The sequence below is a fragment of the Eleutherodactylus coqui genome, chromosome 2 (genome assembly GCF_035609145.1).
Source record: "Eleutherodactylus coqui strain aEleCoq1 chromosome 2, aEleCoq1.hap1, whole genome shotgun sequence".
Taxonomy (NCBI): domain Eukaryota; kingdom Metazoa; phylum Chordata; class Amphibia; order Anura; family Eleutherodactylidae; genus Eleutherodactylus; species Eleutherodactylus coqui.
The window spans coordinates 110611667-110626364 of NC_089838.1; the positions used below are offsets into that span (position 1 = coordinate 110611667).

Here is a 14698-nt window from a genome sequence, read left to right on the forward strand (position 1 = left end):
GCGGTCGCCCGCATAGGACTGCGTTTTGTAATGTAATCCTATGCAGGCGGGCAGGGGCGGAAATTCTGCAGGAAATCACGCCGCAGAATCCCCCCCCCCCCCCCCCAAGTGCACTTTTTCATGCGATGTGCGACCGCATGAAAAAATGTGCAGCATAAAAGCTCATTAAAATCAATGAGCGTGCGTAAATCTGTGCAAAATACGTAAGGAACCTGCATATTCACAGTGCATTTATGCAATTGTGTGTTCTTTTTCTACACGCATAAATACAATGCACATTTACTTGAGTAAGAAGACTGCAAATAGGCAAGAATCACAAGGCAATAGCACATTTTGGACCATAATACCCTTACATTCACCCATAACTAAATTTAAAAAAAAGTGAAATTAAAATTTTTTTTTAATCTCCAGACATTCCAGCAATGTTAGAATAATCTCAGTCTTGCTTCCCTCTCTGCCCCACTGCATTGAGCATTTACCGAGGTGAAGCAGCCATGAAAGCTCTTCAACAAAAACAGCATGTAGCGCTATTCTCACATTACTAGTGGAATATCTGCAGGCAGACCTTTTGCTTTAATACAAAAGAAGGTTTACAATTATGGGCTGGACTTAACTAGACAATGGCGCACAATTACTGTCTAAAAGTTACAGTGCACGGTAAAACAGTCTTAAAATGTGCCCAATCCATCACAGTGGCTCATGCTGGATGGTGAATCTGTCAAATTTTAAGACCATCTACAAAGTTTATACCATCTATTATTTGGCCTATTATAAGCCAAAAATTCTGCTAAACATTCGATGCAATTTATGCCGTACCCCCTTGTTATCAAGCCATACCCTTTTTAGGATGAAACGGGAAATGTGTCCGAAAGTGTAAAAAAAAAATAAAAATATATATATATATATATATATATATATATATATATATATATATATATATATATATATATATATATATATCACAAAGCTTACAACCGTTTTCTGGTGCAATTTGTGCCAGAAAACTGTCTATTTGACTAGTAAATTTGCCCCAATATTTTTCCTGAGACAATCCCTTTAACTAGATCCACAAGGATTTACTTGGTATGTGCGTTTTCATTTAGATGTTAAAAAGGAAGAGTTAAGAGATGATTATTTTTAATATACTGCTAATAGTAAAAATAAGTCATCCGCCATTTTGAAAATAATAGACAAAATATTCTTTTAAAAACATTAACACATTTTTATTTTTTGACGAATCCAGGAAAGAAATGTTTTATTATGATTAAACACAATCACATTTTCCAAGTGATTCAAGCCTACAATATCTATTCAGTACAATAGCAATGTTTAGTTCATGTAAAAGAAAACAAGAAAGACATGTACACAAGCCAGTTACTGACTGGCATTAAAAGGAGAATTGCAGTCTACTAAAACATCAAAGTATGAACAGAAAAGTTATCCCCAAACAGTCATCCCCTACTGCTAAACTATCAGTGTTAGGAGCCATCACAGCGCTGTAACATCTGATCGAATACCGCCACTTAGAGAAACAGAACGCACCAGGAAGAGTTAGCGAGAATACAATTTAGGGGACAGGAATCATGTAGTAATTAGAAGTGGAGGGGCGAGCCAACAGGCAGAGGGCACAGTGATGGAAAAACAGGGTTTGTTACAAAGTTTTATTTTTGGGATTTCTAATCTGCAAACAAATACCAAGCATGCTTTTATCTTCCAAAAGTATACACTAGTCCTAAGCGTTTCCTGCCAATAGTCCTTTGCCAAGTCTGGCTGCAGTCAGGTTATCAGTAGATAATGAAATCCTGATTAATTTTTCTGGGAATCTTCACACTAGGATTTATAATACAGCTGTAGGAGTCTCCAGAAGAAAAAATGATGCTACAGGACCTCTAAACAGATATATCCCATTGGTATTAGCCTCCATTATGCCCATTCAATTGTGTTGTAGTGCAGTATGCTAAAAAAAAAAAAATTGTTGGCATAGAAGCCCACATCAAAAGTCTCCAACAATCAGATCTGGTTCCGAAGTGGTAGAAAACTGAAGTTTAGCTAATAGCTGGGATAACTTTGTTCTAGAGGAGTTGTTATGCTGGAAGCTTCAGCCTGAACAGCAGCATTACGGCTCATTCACACGAGCTTATGCAATCTTGGTCCATGAAATATGCAACATTATTACCGTGTGTATTTTTTGCATGCATATTTACCGTGTTTTTCACATGCACAAAAAAGAAAAAACAGAGGGCCTAATTGATGCTACTATTTTTTGCCAATGTATTCTACCAAAATGCGCAAAAATATAATAACTGCTGTGTGATATATGATCCTATACACTTTAATGGGTAATTCTAGTCCAAAAATGTGGGCGAAAATAGTATGCCCGTTTTTTTTGTTGTTGTTCGTTACGTGCATAAAATACTCCCGGCTGTATTTACCAAAGCAAAATCAATGGCGTCTGCCGTCCATAAAATATATGGAGATAATACAGAAAATCTGCCTGTGTGAATGGACCCTTCGGCTTCTTGAAGTGACAGGTCGATTGAGAACATTGCCTATATACGTATACATGACCCTGCGGGAAATGCTGACAATCATTGTGTGGGACTCACTGGCACTACAAAGGCCACCAGGAACAAGTACAATACATTCAATGGCCACGTGTACACGCTGTGTTTAGGATCCGTGTCACAGAAAACAAGTGTGAACCACTCATAGAAATCTATAGGCCCACACTGCAACTACATTTTTACATGGGAGGCAGACAACGTTTTTTTCCTCTACAAAATATATGGGAAGGTAGATCTTGGCATGCATCATTGCGTTCCATATTACCAAGCAGTCCTCCTCTATCTGCCTTCTGTTTTTTGCAAGCATTCACTGCATTTTTCCAATGAAAAAAAAACGCAAAAAGGCCCAATCGATGTCACTATATGTTTTTTTTAACCACTGTCTCGTGCCAACATGTGTAAAAACGATATGGAGCAAGTTAGGGCATGCTGCGATTTATAGGTACATAAAGTGCACATCTCAATACTCCAATGCAAATCAATGGGGTTTATGCAGTTTGTATTGCATGCATAAAAAATAAGCACATATTATGGACTGAAAGTACGCCTGTGTGAATAAGTCGCTAGTCCTTATTACAGGAGGTTCCAGAATAGTCAAATATGATAATTGTGCCAAACTATTCAAGCTGCAACAGGCAATAAAGTACTATGCTATATATTCGTTTAACCCGTACTCGGAAGCTGAGCAAATATAACAGGAAATTTTAACCCACTATGTTCCCATCAATGAATTGAAATTCTGAATAAAGTTATTAACTTCTGGCCTTTTCATAACTTGAACGCCTTTTGCACAGAGTTAATAATTGCTCTGCTGTGAAGAAAATTCACAATCAAACCTGATCATTGCCCGTGAGTCACAATTTCTATTTTTTTTTTAATAACATATTGGTACAGGAAAAAAACAGCAGTCTACCCATAAAAACACAAAAACCTAAGGGGCAATCACAAGTTCTGCATAGACCCAATGATGGCCAACTGCAGAAGACTAGCCAATTGATGCAAGTAACAGGTTACAATATTCCACTTTATAAATGACAGAAAACCCCACGTGTAAGCATTGTGGCTTCATGATCACAAGGCTGTAGATGTAAATAAAGAACATGAGCTGAAATTATTAATTTTAGGTAAAGCTATACTGAACTATGCAATTTAACCCCGAACCTCCTGCTTACACAATTGATTCCACAGGATAATTTACACTGCGTTTTTCCGGCTTTTTTGCAAACTAATCCTAGTACAGACCACATACAGGCCCACTCTCATTTTTCTACTAAAGAAAAAAAAAACTAAAAAACAAAGGATTCGCTTCCTTATAAGATTGTGTTAACGGATCTCATAGACATAAGAATTAAAAAAAGTAAAAAAAAATAAAATAAACACTTCACATCACTGAATGCCCAATTCCAAGAAGGGAATATATCTACTACAGTTAACGGGCTGAAAAATGTATTAAAGCTACAGTATGAAAGCTTTAAGGGCAAGTAACCCAACACAAGGGTATCATTTACAGAAACAACATTTTAGTAGCACGTTGCAGCAGCAGAATCCGGTTACCATCTGCCGTTGTACGCAAGCTCCTTTTACTATAGCTTGCAATTTAGCATTTAAAAAAATAGATAAAACAGTAAAGAATGTGTTGGAGACTAGCTGTTCATGCAGTACATTAACGTAGAGATATTGAGGTGCTAGAAAAAGCAAAGACGTGTTTACTTTTCTAAGCCCTAATGTAAAGCTGGACTAGCTGAGCAAATAAAAATCTTATTAAAACAGAAAAAAAATGTGTTCTACTACAAATCAAGGATATTTCCTGACACATTAGACAGTGGGTTTTTCAGAATCAGGCTCAGCATTGGACTCACTTGCTCCAGAGCCTGGCGTTAGTGGATTGAGGGGTGTAGTTTGTGGTAACTTGTTCCCAGACGACGTATATATAGTCATGAGCTCGCTTTTAGTCTCCTGCTTCTTGTGTTTCCTGCCCTTGTAGTGCTGCTCTGCCATGTGAGGGTTATTAAAAGTAGCACTGCAAAGCTGGCAAAACTTCTGAGGGTCAGATTTATCAGTGTTTGCTGGTAGTAAACGTGCAGGAGCGGCAGCAGCAGGCTTGGTGACCCGTGGTACACCTAAAGAAACAGAATTTAGAATATGAATGATATTTATGCATCATCTCAACCTTCCATCTTCTAAATTTACTAGGATCATACTAACGTATTATACTAAAAACTGTGGAGAGAACATTGAAAGTTTACGTTTAGGGCCCTTTTACACGGGCCGATAAATCATTCAGAATTCTGCATCCAGCAGGAATCTGAATGATAAAGATTCGCTGTAAACGCATGCCCCGACTGAACGACAAATGAGAACTCGTTCTCTGTTCAGTTTCTGCATGCAGAAAACTGAACAAATCAGCCCGTGTAAACAGGCAGTCGTTCAAGCTTGACAAAGACCTATTCTTGGTTAAAACATAGCGGTCTGTTTTTTAGTTAGGTCTCCTGTCCACGGGTGATTCTTCATTGCGTTATCCGCAGCGATAATCCGCACGAGGGTAACGCATAAAAACACTTTCCATAGGAGAACTATGGAAAGTGCAGACTGATGTACACGAGTAGAAATCCGCCGCAATTTTCTGCTCGCGGGGAAAAAAACCCGCAGCATGCTGCGATGACCCTATTATAATATGTTCATCACAGAAAATCGACGGTGACTTTTAAGTATTCTACTATGGCAGAAATCTGTTTGCTTTAAAACGCAATGCCCGTGGACACGCGGCCTTATGGGAGAATAATCCGAACTACTTTTTGCACCTATTGATGCTGCCACTTTGCCTTTTTTGATTGACGCCAGGATACGGTTCACGTTCCTGTGGCTGCTGCATCATGATAAGTCCCACCCAGACTGGGGTTTCATTTGTGCTGTTGGTAACCTCTTGTTTCTACTAGGCATTCTCTGTGGCCTATGCAGAGTTCACTGTGCGGAGGGGAGGGGGGGTTAAATTAGCTGTATATAAGGCAAGTTTCATTTATGCACCTGTAATACAGATGAGCGTCTCGGTCTACTGACTTAAACTCATTACATAATATATCGGTATGATGTTCTAGCTTTGGGTCATAATACGGGTAAAGCTGGGACAACTATCCGTATTATGGGCACATGAACGTGCCTGTAATAATCTCGTTTGAAACCGGCCTTTCGCCTGTTGTCAATGGTGCTTTTGCTTACTGCTGTATATTAGAAGTTTTACATTAATCCTACCTCTGACAACAATGAGTTATGTAGAAAAGTGCAACTGCAAAATTTCAGGGCAATTTTAAAACACAGACTGACATGGAAAAATAAAAACTTGATGACACATCCCCTTTAACAAAGACTAAATGCAAACTATTCTTCAAAAATATCAAGAACAGCATATGGAATGCACTTACAAGTCATACTTGCTCCCTATGAGTTCATACCTTGGGGTGCTCCACCCTGTTCCATCAGCTTCACATTCTTAGAATGTGTTCTGCCATCATAGTGAGACAGCGCAACCACTGGGGATGAGAAGGTCATGTTGCAGATTGGGCAGAATTTGTTTCTATCGCCATCATCAGTGACTTTCTGCTGCTGCACAAAAAACAAAAAACTAGCTGTTGAATGATGATATAGACATAACATCTACACTGTTTAATAGGAAAAAATACCAAAATCTTAGCTTTGAAAAAGGGGAAACAAACTCAAAAGTGACCTTTGGACTAGTCATTGATTTGTCAGAAAAACACGTACCTAGTATTTTTAAAATCAATGGTCATTGAGGGCCTTTTTCCAAAGCAGTTATTGTGCAAATAATTGTTAAGATGTAAATGCTTGCAGCATTCAAACAATCAGCGATAAGTCATTGGACTCTTTCGGATTGGATCTTTTATGCTGACCTAGAAAATCATGGTCTGTCAGTGGCAAATCTACTCATATAAACAGTCCTCGTAAGGATTTACTGAATTGAAAGAAACAGCAAGAGGGATGACTAGAAGCGTGGTTATGATCCAACGAACCATCAAAACTACCTAATTATTGTTCAGTGTATGTCAAGCAAGTGCTATATACAAATCACTACTTCACCACTTGTATGCCCCTTTCAGTTTATCTTGCAGTGTAAAAGCGCCCTTAGGCTAGAGACACAATTAGAGAATCAAATTACGATTTCCACAAACGGAGGAGAAACTGCATCATGCCCCTTTTTCTTGCTATTTCCGCATGGACGGCTTCCATTGAAGTCAATGGAAGCCATCCGACTTGTGGCCTTCCACAATCAATCTTGTGGAAAGGTCGCTAGTTCATCACCTAGCAATGGTGCGGGTGGGTTTGGGGAAGTGAAAAAAAAAAAAAAAAAAGTACTGTGCATGTCCAACGGCAAGCCGTCTGGACCACCTGCAGGACAGATAATTCAGGTACACGCGGACGCCGGACGGGAACAGGGTCAAATTCTGCTGCGGACTTTGTGTGCTGCTGGCCTAAGGCGTTATTTAAAAGCGTAAAAGTTTAAAAACCCATGTACATTTTAACTACTTAAATATTGTTAAAGCTTCATCTTTTCCCTCAGTATATGCGTGGCAGTTACCCGATGTTCATCTATTTCTCATTCGTAATCTGTACTTTATAATCATTTTTCCTTTGCGGTGTAGAAATCAGATCTCCATGAACTGAATTCTTATTGACAGACTTTTGTGTTTATAAACTGCAGTCAAGGAGAGGAGGTAGAACTGCAGGCAAGAGGGAGAGAGTAGCAGTCTGAACCAATTATGATACAAAGCGTATCTCCCTGAAACAATGATGAGACGGGAATGTTTCTTAGACTACCACAAACTGTGAGGACACTATAAAAAAATGTAGTCATGGATCATCTCTATGCCCTAATAGGGCAGAGATAAAAAGCATGCAATGGCAAAAACATTAATTAGCTAGTAATGATCTCCTATAGGTATTGTCATAACTATATATTTTTGAAGTTCTGACTGGACAGGTGATTTCAGGCACCCGTTGATTGATAGATATAGCCGTCTATATATAATTATACACACTGTAAAAAAAAAAATAAATAAATAAAAAAAAAATAAATAAATAAACCACCTAGGAGTTGTCATTCCGCAGCAAATCTTTGCATGCAGTAACATCTCGGGCAGATATGCAAATTATTATATGTGGGGTGATTACATGAACAGTCTTGCCGCCTGAGGCCCTAAAAGGGATTCCACCCTTGGCCTATCAAAAGGCCCTCAGAGGTTTTTGTGAAAGAGGTCCACTACACTGACACACACACGCACACGAGGTGACTGGGCGCAGGACTCCCTTGACAGACCACTAGTAGAGAGGATGGTGTCATTGTCCAACGAGCACTAGCAGCTGACTGTTTCGTTGTCCACCATCGAGACAGGTGGTATTATTGTTACAGGCCCCTGTGACTGTTGGAATCATTTGGCTGAAGGACATTTGGTCTCACAGCATCCATTATATGTACTGCTTTTGACACCCACCGTTGCCTCAGTTTGCAGTGACGTTAGAATTCTAATTGTGTAACTTAGAACATATTCTTAATCAAATAAAAACACATTACCGGAATATCATCAACTTTCATCTTTTTTGCTGGGCTAATGTCTTCTTCTTGATGAATGGTCTTGTACCGGCGGTATTTATTTGCATGTTTCTTGCTCTTAACAGAAAAGGGAAGAAAACAGAAGAATTATGTATGTGTAAACTAACTGCATGTATTTTGGAGTGAAGGAATATGAATGGGAAACGTCACCTGGTAATGTGCAAGCTTCTGGGATTCCGAGATCAAGACAGCACTGCATACTTTACAATGTTTGTCCGAGAAAATGTGACTATTCTCCTCGATGAGACGATTTACTAGAAAATAAAACCAAGCCAAAGCATGAAAGGTGTCAAACAAAAAACACATTAAAAGGTGGTTATCTCACAATCCAATACCATCCTAAAAATCATACTATAGAATGCAACATGTCTAAGTGAGCTTACTACATTCCTTCCATATATGCATTTGCACTCTGTTAAGGCACATTTAGACAACTGTTATCGTTTAAAAGCTATCCTTGTGCCCATCTTTCAGTTTTCTGCCAAATGACTGTTTTCAGTCCTGCTTGAAAACCATGGTTTGGCAGAACAGCTGATAAGCAGGACCACACACACTGTCTGCTGTCCATGGTGCTGAATTCTCCATGGGGAGCCTGTGGCTGAGCAATGGAGCCAATTACAGAGCTCAGACCTCTTGCTGAGTTGTGCAGCTCCCAGAAGCTCATTTGCATGCAAACGAAGCTGATAAATTACTATTAGTGCATATTAGTACTTTATGCAAAACGATTGCCGATCTTTCAATCTTTTGAAAGATTATCTGTGTGTGTAAATGAACCTTTAGTCCCACTGGTGAAGGTTGCTTCACTGAGCAAACAGGATAGGTCTTCTGATCAGTCTCATGGCAAGCATGTCTGGCTGGGCAACTACAGTTCCCATAAAAACACATACATCACCTTCTGGTTACTGGCACCTCCCACCTCTATGCATCTACCACTACTCTGCACACTGAAAAGTTAATTGGAGCAGATTAACCCTTTGCCCTTCCCTTAAACTTTATTTATATGGTGTGAAGAGGGCAGAGGGCTAGAGCTCTGCAAAACTAATATCTCACAGCCCTGATCAGATCAACTGAACTGTACCTGTACATAGGAAAGGGTTAATCTTTTGTTAGAGGAGAGAGAAAACTTACTGAATGAAGGGGAGAGAGAAGAGGAGACATGGGGACACTAATGGCTTTATGCCTGCCAGTTTTCTGGTAAAGAGAACTTCAACTTTGTGTGCAATGGCCGCTTGCACAAAAATGTAGCGCCTTTTCTTGTTTATGTGCTGAGCCCTCCCCTTTTCCGAAAATTGGGCAAGTCCCAGACCAACAGATGTATAATTTACACCAAAAACTGGCGTAATTATACCAGAAATATACACAGGGTCCAGACCAGGCGTACATTTCAGTGAAGGTACATGAAGGTGTGGGGGATGCATTGAATGCATGAAGAGGCTTGTGCCCCGAATATTCAGCATCTAGGAAAATTGTACAATATGATCTTGAGATTACCAACAAATCACGTCCGTCTGCCTAGGATTGTGTTATCTAATGCAATCCTATGCAGGCGGGCACGGGTGGAAATTCTGCGGGAAATCCCGCCGCAGAATTTCCGCCTGTGTAGGGGGCCTTAAAGGCCCATTTAGACACACAGATGATCGCTCAAAAGCCATATTTTGCATAATCTGCTAATTGGTAATAATGCCTATTATAACTAATTGGTAGCGTGTGAGCCACCAGGAGCTGAGTTTATGTGCTAGTTTCTAAAGGCTCATTTACACGCAAAGACAATCTTTCGAGGGATTGAAAGATCGACAGTTCTAGCGAGCATTTTGCATAAAGTACTAATTGGCAATAATTAGCCTTCAGCAGCTGTTTGCAAATCCCAGCATGTGGTCTGGACTTTGCACTCAACTGCATCGTCTTCCCATGGGCTGCCTTGGGCTGTCAACTGAATACAATGTAATCAGCTGCTCACATAGAGAACACAGGGAGCGATCCCTGCTTTCTCTTACTGTCTATAAGGTGGATTTTATGCTCACCTAAAAATAATCATTCAGCCGAAGTGTGAAAGATGTAAGCGTTTACATGCAATGATTCGCTCAAAAGCCATCATTTGAACCAATTTTAAGTGCTAATTGTTGCATGTAAATGGGGTTTAAGCTATTTTAACAATACTTAATATGAACGCAGGAATAGATTTTCAATCACGTCACCATAAAAGTCATCATTCTTGGCGGCACAATCAATAAAATTCAGCAGCGATTCTTACAACAGCCATTTTTGATTAGGGTGTGGCTCTTGTAATGGCACTCTCTGCCTTCATTAAAGATTGTAATAGATCGAAATTTCTGTGGCAATGGTTTTCTAGTTTGTATAGAACTTTAAGAGGGCATCTATAATTGGGCCTTGTACCTCTATGTTCCTCAAAGTTCATCCAAGGTTTTTTTCTACTTTTTTTATTTCGCTAAATCTGCACAGATAATCCACAACAATTTACATTATGTAGCACTATCAACACACAGTGAAAACAAAGGGAAAAGGGGGATTCCAGTCATAAGAACTCCCTCCACACACTTTGTTTTCAGTGCTTTCAAGCAATGTAATGACATTTTTCACATGTGTGGTTTAATTTGTGATGCTTTATAGAAGTCTATAGAGAAAAATCGCAAAGGAAAAAAAAAAATCAAAAGCACACCATAATCAAAGGCCCTTTTACATGGAACGACAATCACACAAAAAAAAAAAAAGTTGTTCAATGCAAACGCAGCCAATGATCGGACAAATGATTAATCGTTTGTTTTTAGTTCATTTTATGTAGACATACAAAAAAAAAATAAAATCTACGTTGGCTCATTGATTAATTGTTCGGTTTAAATATCGACTGTTCAGTCAGTTTCATTTATTTATACGGTGAACAACTGATGGGTTTTCCGTTTGAACGAGCCAACAATGTATCCGCCTGTATAAACAGACTGCCCAAGCAAACTCTGACATCGTTTGCTCAAACGAGAAATTGGCAGGTCTAAACGGAATGTAAACATGATGGAAAATTAAAAAAACAAAACCACAATGAACAATGCCACCAAACTATATCAAAACATTTTCTGGTGCTGGAAACAATCCTGCAGTTTTTGAGCCAAAGTTAGGAGAAGATTGAAAAAGAGGTAAAAGTATCAGACTGAAGTTTCTTCTGGTATGCACTCCTGTGTTTGACTTTGAAAAAAAAAAATTGTTCTACAATTAACTGCTGGTATGGCAACCAGTGCCGTAAGGGGTTCTGTCACTAAAAAAAGAAAAATTCTATACTTCTCTATTTCTCCCCCATCAGTCTACTTACCAGATCTTCACCTCCCTTATCTTCTCCTGTCTCCTGCAGTCCAGGGGGTCACTTCACCTCCAGCTGCCTGATTCTTCTCCTTCCTGTGAAGTTACCTACATTTGGTTGGCAGTCTTCTGCCTGCCAACCAATGAACATTAGGTCACAGCTCACAGGCCAGCAGGGGTACTGCCTATCTTCTTCAGAGATTGCTCATGCGAGCTATCTCTGAAATAGATTACAATTCCTTCCTAGGCAGTGAAGCTACAGCACAGGGATGTGACCTTCACTGACCCAGCCGGAAGGAATTTGAGATATGCAGCCCTCATAACAAGCTGGTCCCAGCCTGCAGTGAGCTTATCTGGGGCACTGGAGAAGCTCAACCAGGAGAAGATGTGATAAGGAGACAGACAGGGAAGGAATAGGTAAGTTTAGATAATTTTTTTTAATGACAAAACCCCTTTAAATATCCTGTAAGCTTGATAGGAAAGAGTAATGCGGTAAAAGGCTCCCCCCTCCCCCACATCATCAGGTCGCGAGCAGCATACCACCCAAGGTTCTTTTTCCCACAAGGCAGATTTCAAATCCAAACCAAATGAACAACTGCACAGATTCCACTGAAGCCAATGGATTGTAAAAAATTACGCACATTGACACAGAATACACGCAAAAAACCCCAGTACATGTTTACTGCCCCTACCTTCCAAGATCTAGGACTTATTTTTTAATCAACACAACCATAAGAACGTGTTTTTTGCAGAACTAGTTGAATTTCATTATACCATTTAAAGGGTTTGTTCAAGTTACATAAAGTGCACCGTAATGGATCCCCTATGGTGTAAAATAAAGCAGCTGATACTCACAGCTCCCCGCTCATCCTCTGCTGGCAGCTCTTGAATCATTACAGGCTGCCGTCGGCCCGAGTTGTCTCGAAGCCAATGACAGTGGTCAGTAATGATCGCCGAGCACGGTCATTGGCTGCTGCAGGCTTACAAGACATCACAGGCTGAATGCGGCCTGCATACAAATAAAGCAGCAGAGATTCAGAGCTGCCAGCGGAGGAGGAGAGGGAAAGGACGCATATCAGCTGCTTTGTAACTTTATACATTGGGGGACCCGTCACGGTGTGGTAAAACTGACTTGTTAAATATTCTGTGGGTTAATACAGTTATGACAATACCAAAGTTATAGGTTATTTATTTTTTTAAGTTGCATTACTTTTGAAAAATATCACCCTTTCATATATAAAAAGTTTTCTTTTAAGTATAAAAAAAAACTCAAGACCTTTAACTTTGTTTTTCCATTGCTGTGTGTGAGGGTACTTTTTTTGTGGTTCCATTGTGAAGTACATAAGACTTTTTGGTCATTTGTGATAAACAAAAATGCAATTCTGGCATTGTGTATTTTTAATGGTGTTCAATGTCCAGGACAAATGTTATATTTTAATAGTTCCGACATTTACGATCGTAGTGACGTCAATCGCGTTTATTTTTTTTTTTTTAGCATTCTAAAAAAAAATTTTTCATCACAAGTTCAATATACTGCAATACTCCTAGACATCAAATCTGTACATATCTCTGCTTTGTTTTAAGGCCCTTTTATACAAAAAGGATTATCGTTGGACTGTGCAAATGCGAATGATAATAGTTCAGTGTAATCATGGCCAACAATTGTATGCCGAACAAATGTTTGCCTTCATTTTTTTTTTTTTTTACAGGCATAAAAATAATTGTTAGCAAGTCGTTAAGTGTGAACAGTAGAGATGAGCAAGCATACTCGCTAAGGGCAATTGCTCGATCAAGCATTGCCCTTAGCGAGTACCTGCCCGCTAGGGAGCAAAGAGTCGGCTGCCGGCGGCGGGTGGGGAGCGGCGAGGAACGGAGGGGAGATCTCTCTCTCTCCCCCGCTCATGGCCGCAACTCACATGTCACCCGCGCCGGAAGCTGAACCTTTTCTTTCGAGCGGGGAGATGCTCGATCGAGTAATTGTCCTTAGTGAGTATGCTCACTCATCTCTAGTGAACAGCGATTGCTCAGTTGCTCACATTCACTGGTACAGTGCCCTGAGCGACCAACGATCCATGGAGAATGCGTAGCAGGTCCCTCCTGCCCCGCGGACATGAGGCATCAAAATAAGAATAAACTCACCTGCTGCGGAACGTGCGGGTCTTCCCTTCTTCGCGGCTGGATCTTCTTTCTTCGGCCCGGCGGATGTGCTCGGCACACTGGCTGCGTGCCGCGCGCATGCGCCGGGCACATCCGCCGGGCCGCGAAGAAGGGAGAGCAGGCCGCGAAGAAGGGAGAGCAGGCCGCGAAGAAGGGAGAGCAGGCCGCGAAGAAGGGAAGACCCATACCATCCGGAGCAGGTGAGTTTAATTCAGGCGCGGGTCTCCCGCAGATCCGGACGGCTTTCATAGAAGCCTGCGGGAGCCGTCCCCACGGGAGACCCGCACTAAAATGGAGCATGTCCGGATTTTTTCCTGCACGCGGGACCCACGCCTGCAGGGAAAAATGACATCCGCAGGTATTTAACTACCTGCGGGTGTCTAATGCATCCCTATGGGGCAAAGATATGTGCTTGCATGCTGGGAAGTGAGGGCAGGAAGTTCCAGCACAGACAGTCCTGGTAAAACGTTGAGACAATACGGGCCTGCTTAGAGTGGCCGGCAAGCAGGAGAGCAACAGAACCGGGGCAGTTTTGGGCTAGATAAGATAGTTATGTGCAACAAAAAAGATGGGTTAAAATAACCGTATAGCATGGCTGCTGCACATCCATGGCTTTCATTCATTTTTATGTGAAATGACAGGTACACTAAATGTTATTTATAATGCACTTCACTATATAGCCTAGACCTAGAGCTTGGGGATATGGCCTAAAGTTATAGTCTTGATTTTTTCCATTTTTTTCCCCTAAACAAGCTAAAAGAATTCCAACATTTTAGACATAAAGGGAACTGCATATACAACAAATACACTGTTATTATTTGAAGTACAGATAGGCAGCACTACCCCAATTATTATGCATGATGCAAAGTTTATGAGCCGTAAGTGGGCTCTATCAGACCACTTAGGCTGCCTGCACACGAAGGGATGTGCATTGCAGAATCAGTGGTCGGAAAATCACTTCTTCTTGCACACTGGCGGAAACGAATTGCAATTTTCGCGAGCGGAGGGAGTATATGAAGTCAACAGAAGCAGTCTGAGCCGCAGCCCA

The 14698-nt window shown here is 40.6% G+C and overlaps 1 protein-coding gene across 2 annotated transcripts in view; it reads right to left on the reverse strand.

Annotated features, from left to right (window-relative positions):
* The window catches only part of ZNF346 (zinc finger protein 346), a 40965-nt gene that overhangs the window by 16780 nt on the left and 9487 nt on the right, over positions 1–14698 (reverse strand). The window contains exons 2-5 of one of the 2 annotated variants that reach the window (XM_066591328.1): positions 8338–8441; positions 8149–8244; positions 6014–6161; positions 4424–4684 (exon numbers count right to left, since the gene is read on the reverse strand). In XM_066591328.1, the coding sequence (XP_066447425.1) occupies positions 4424–4684; positions 6014–6161; positions 8149–8244; positions 8338–8441 (609 nt within the window). Of the gene's footprint in view, positions 1–4423; positions 4685–6013; positions 6165–8148; positions 8245–8337; positions 8442–14698 lie in introns of both variants that reach the window. The other variant, XM_066591327.1, reaches the window with a different exon arrangement.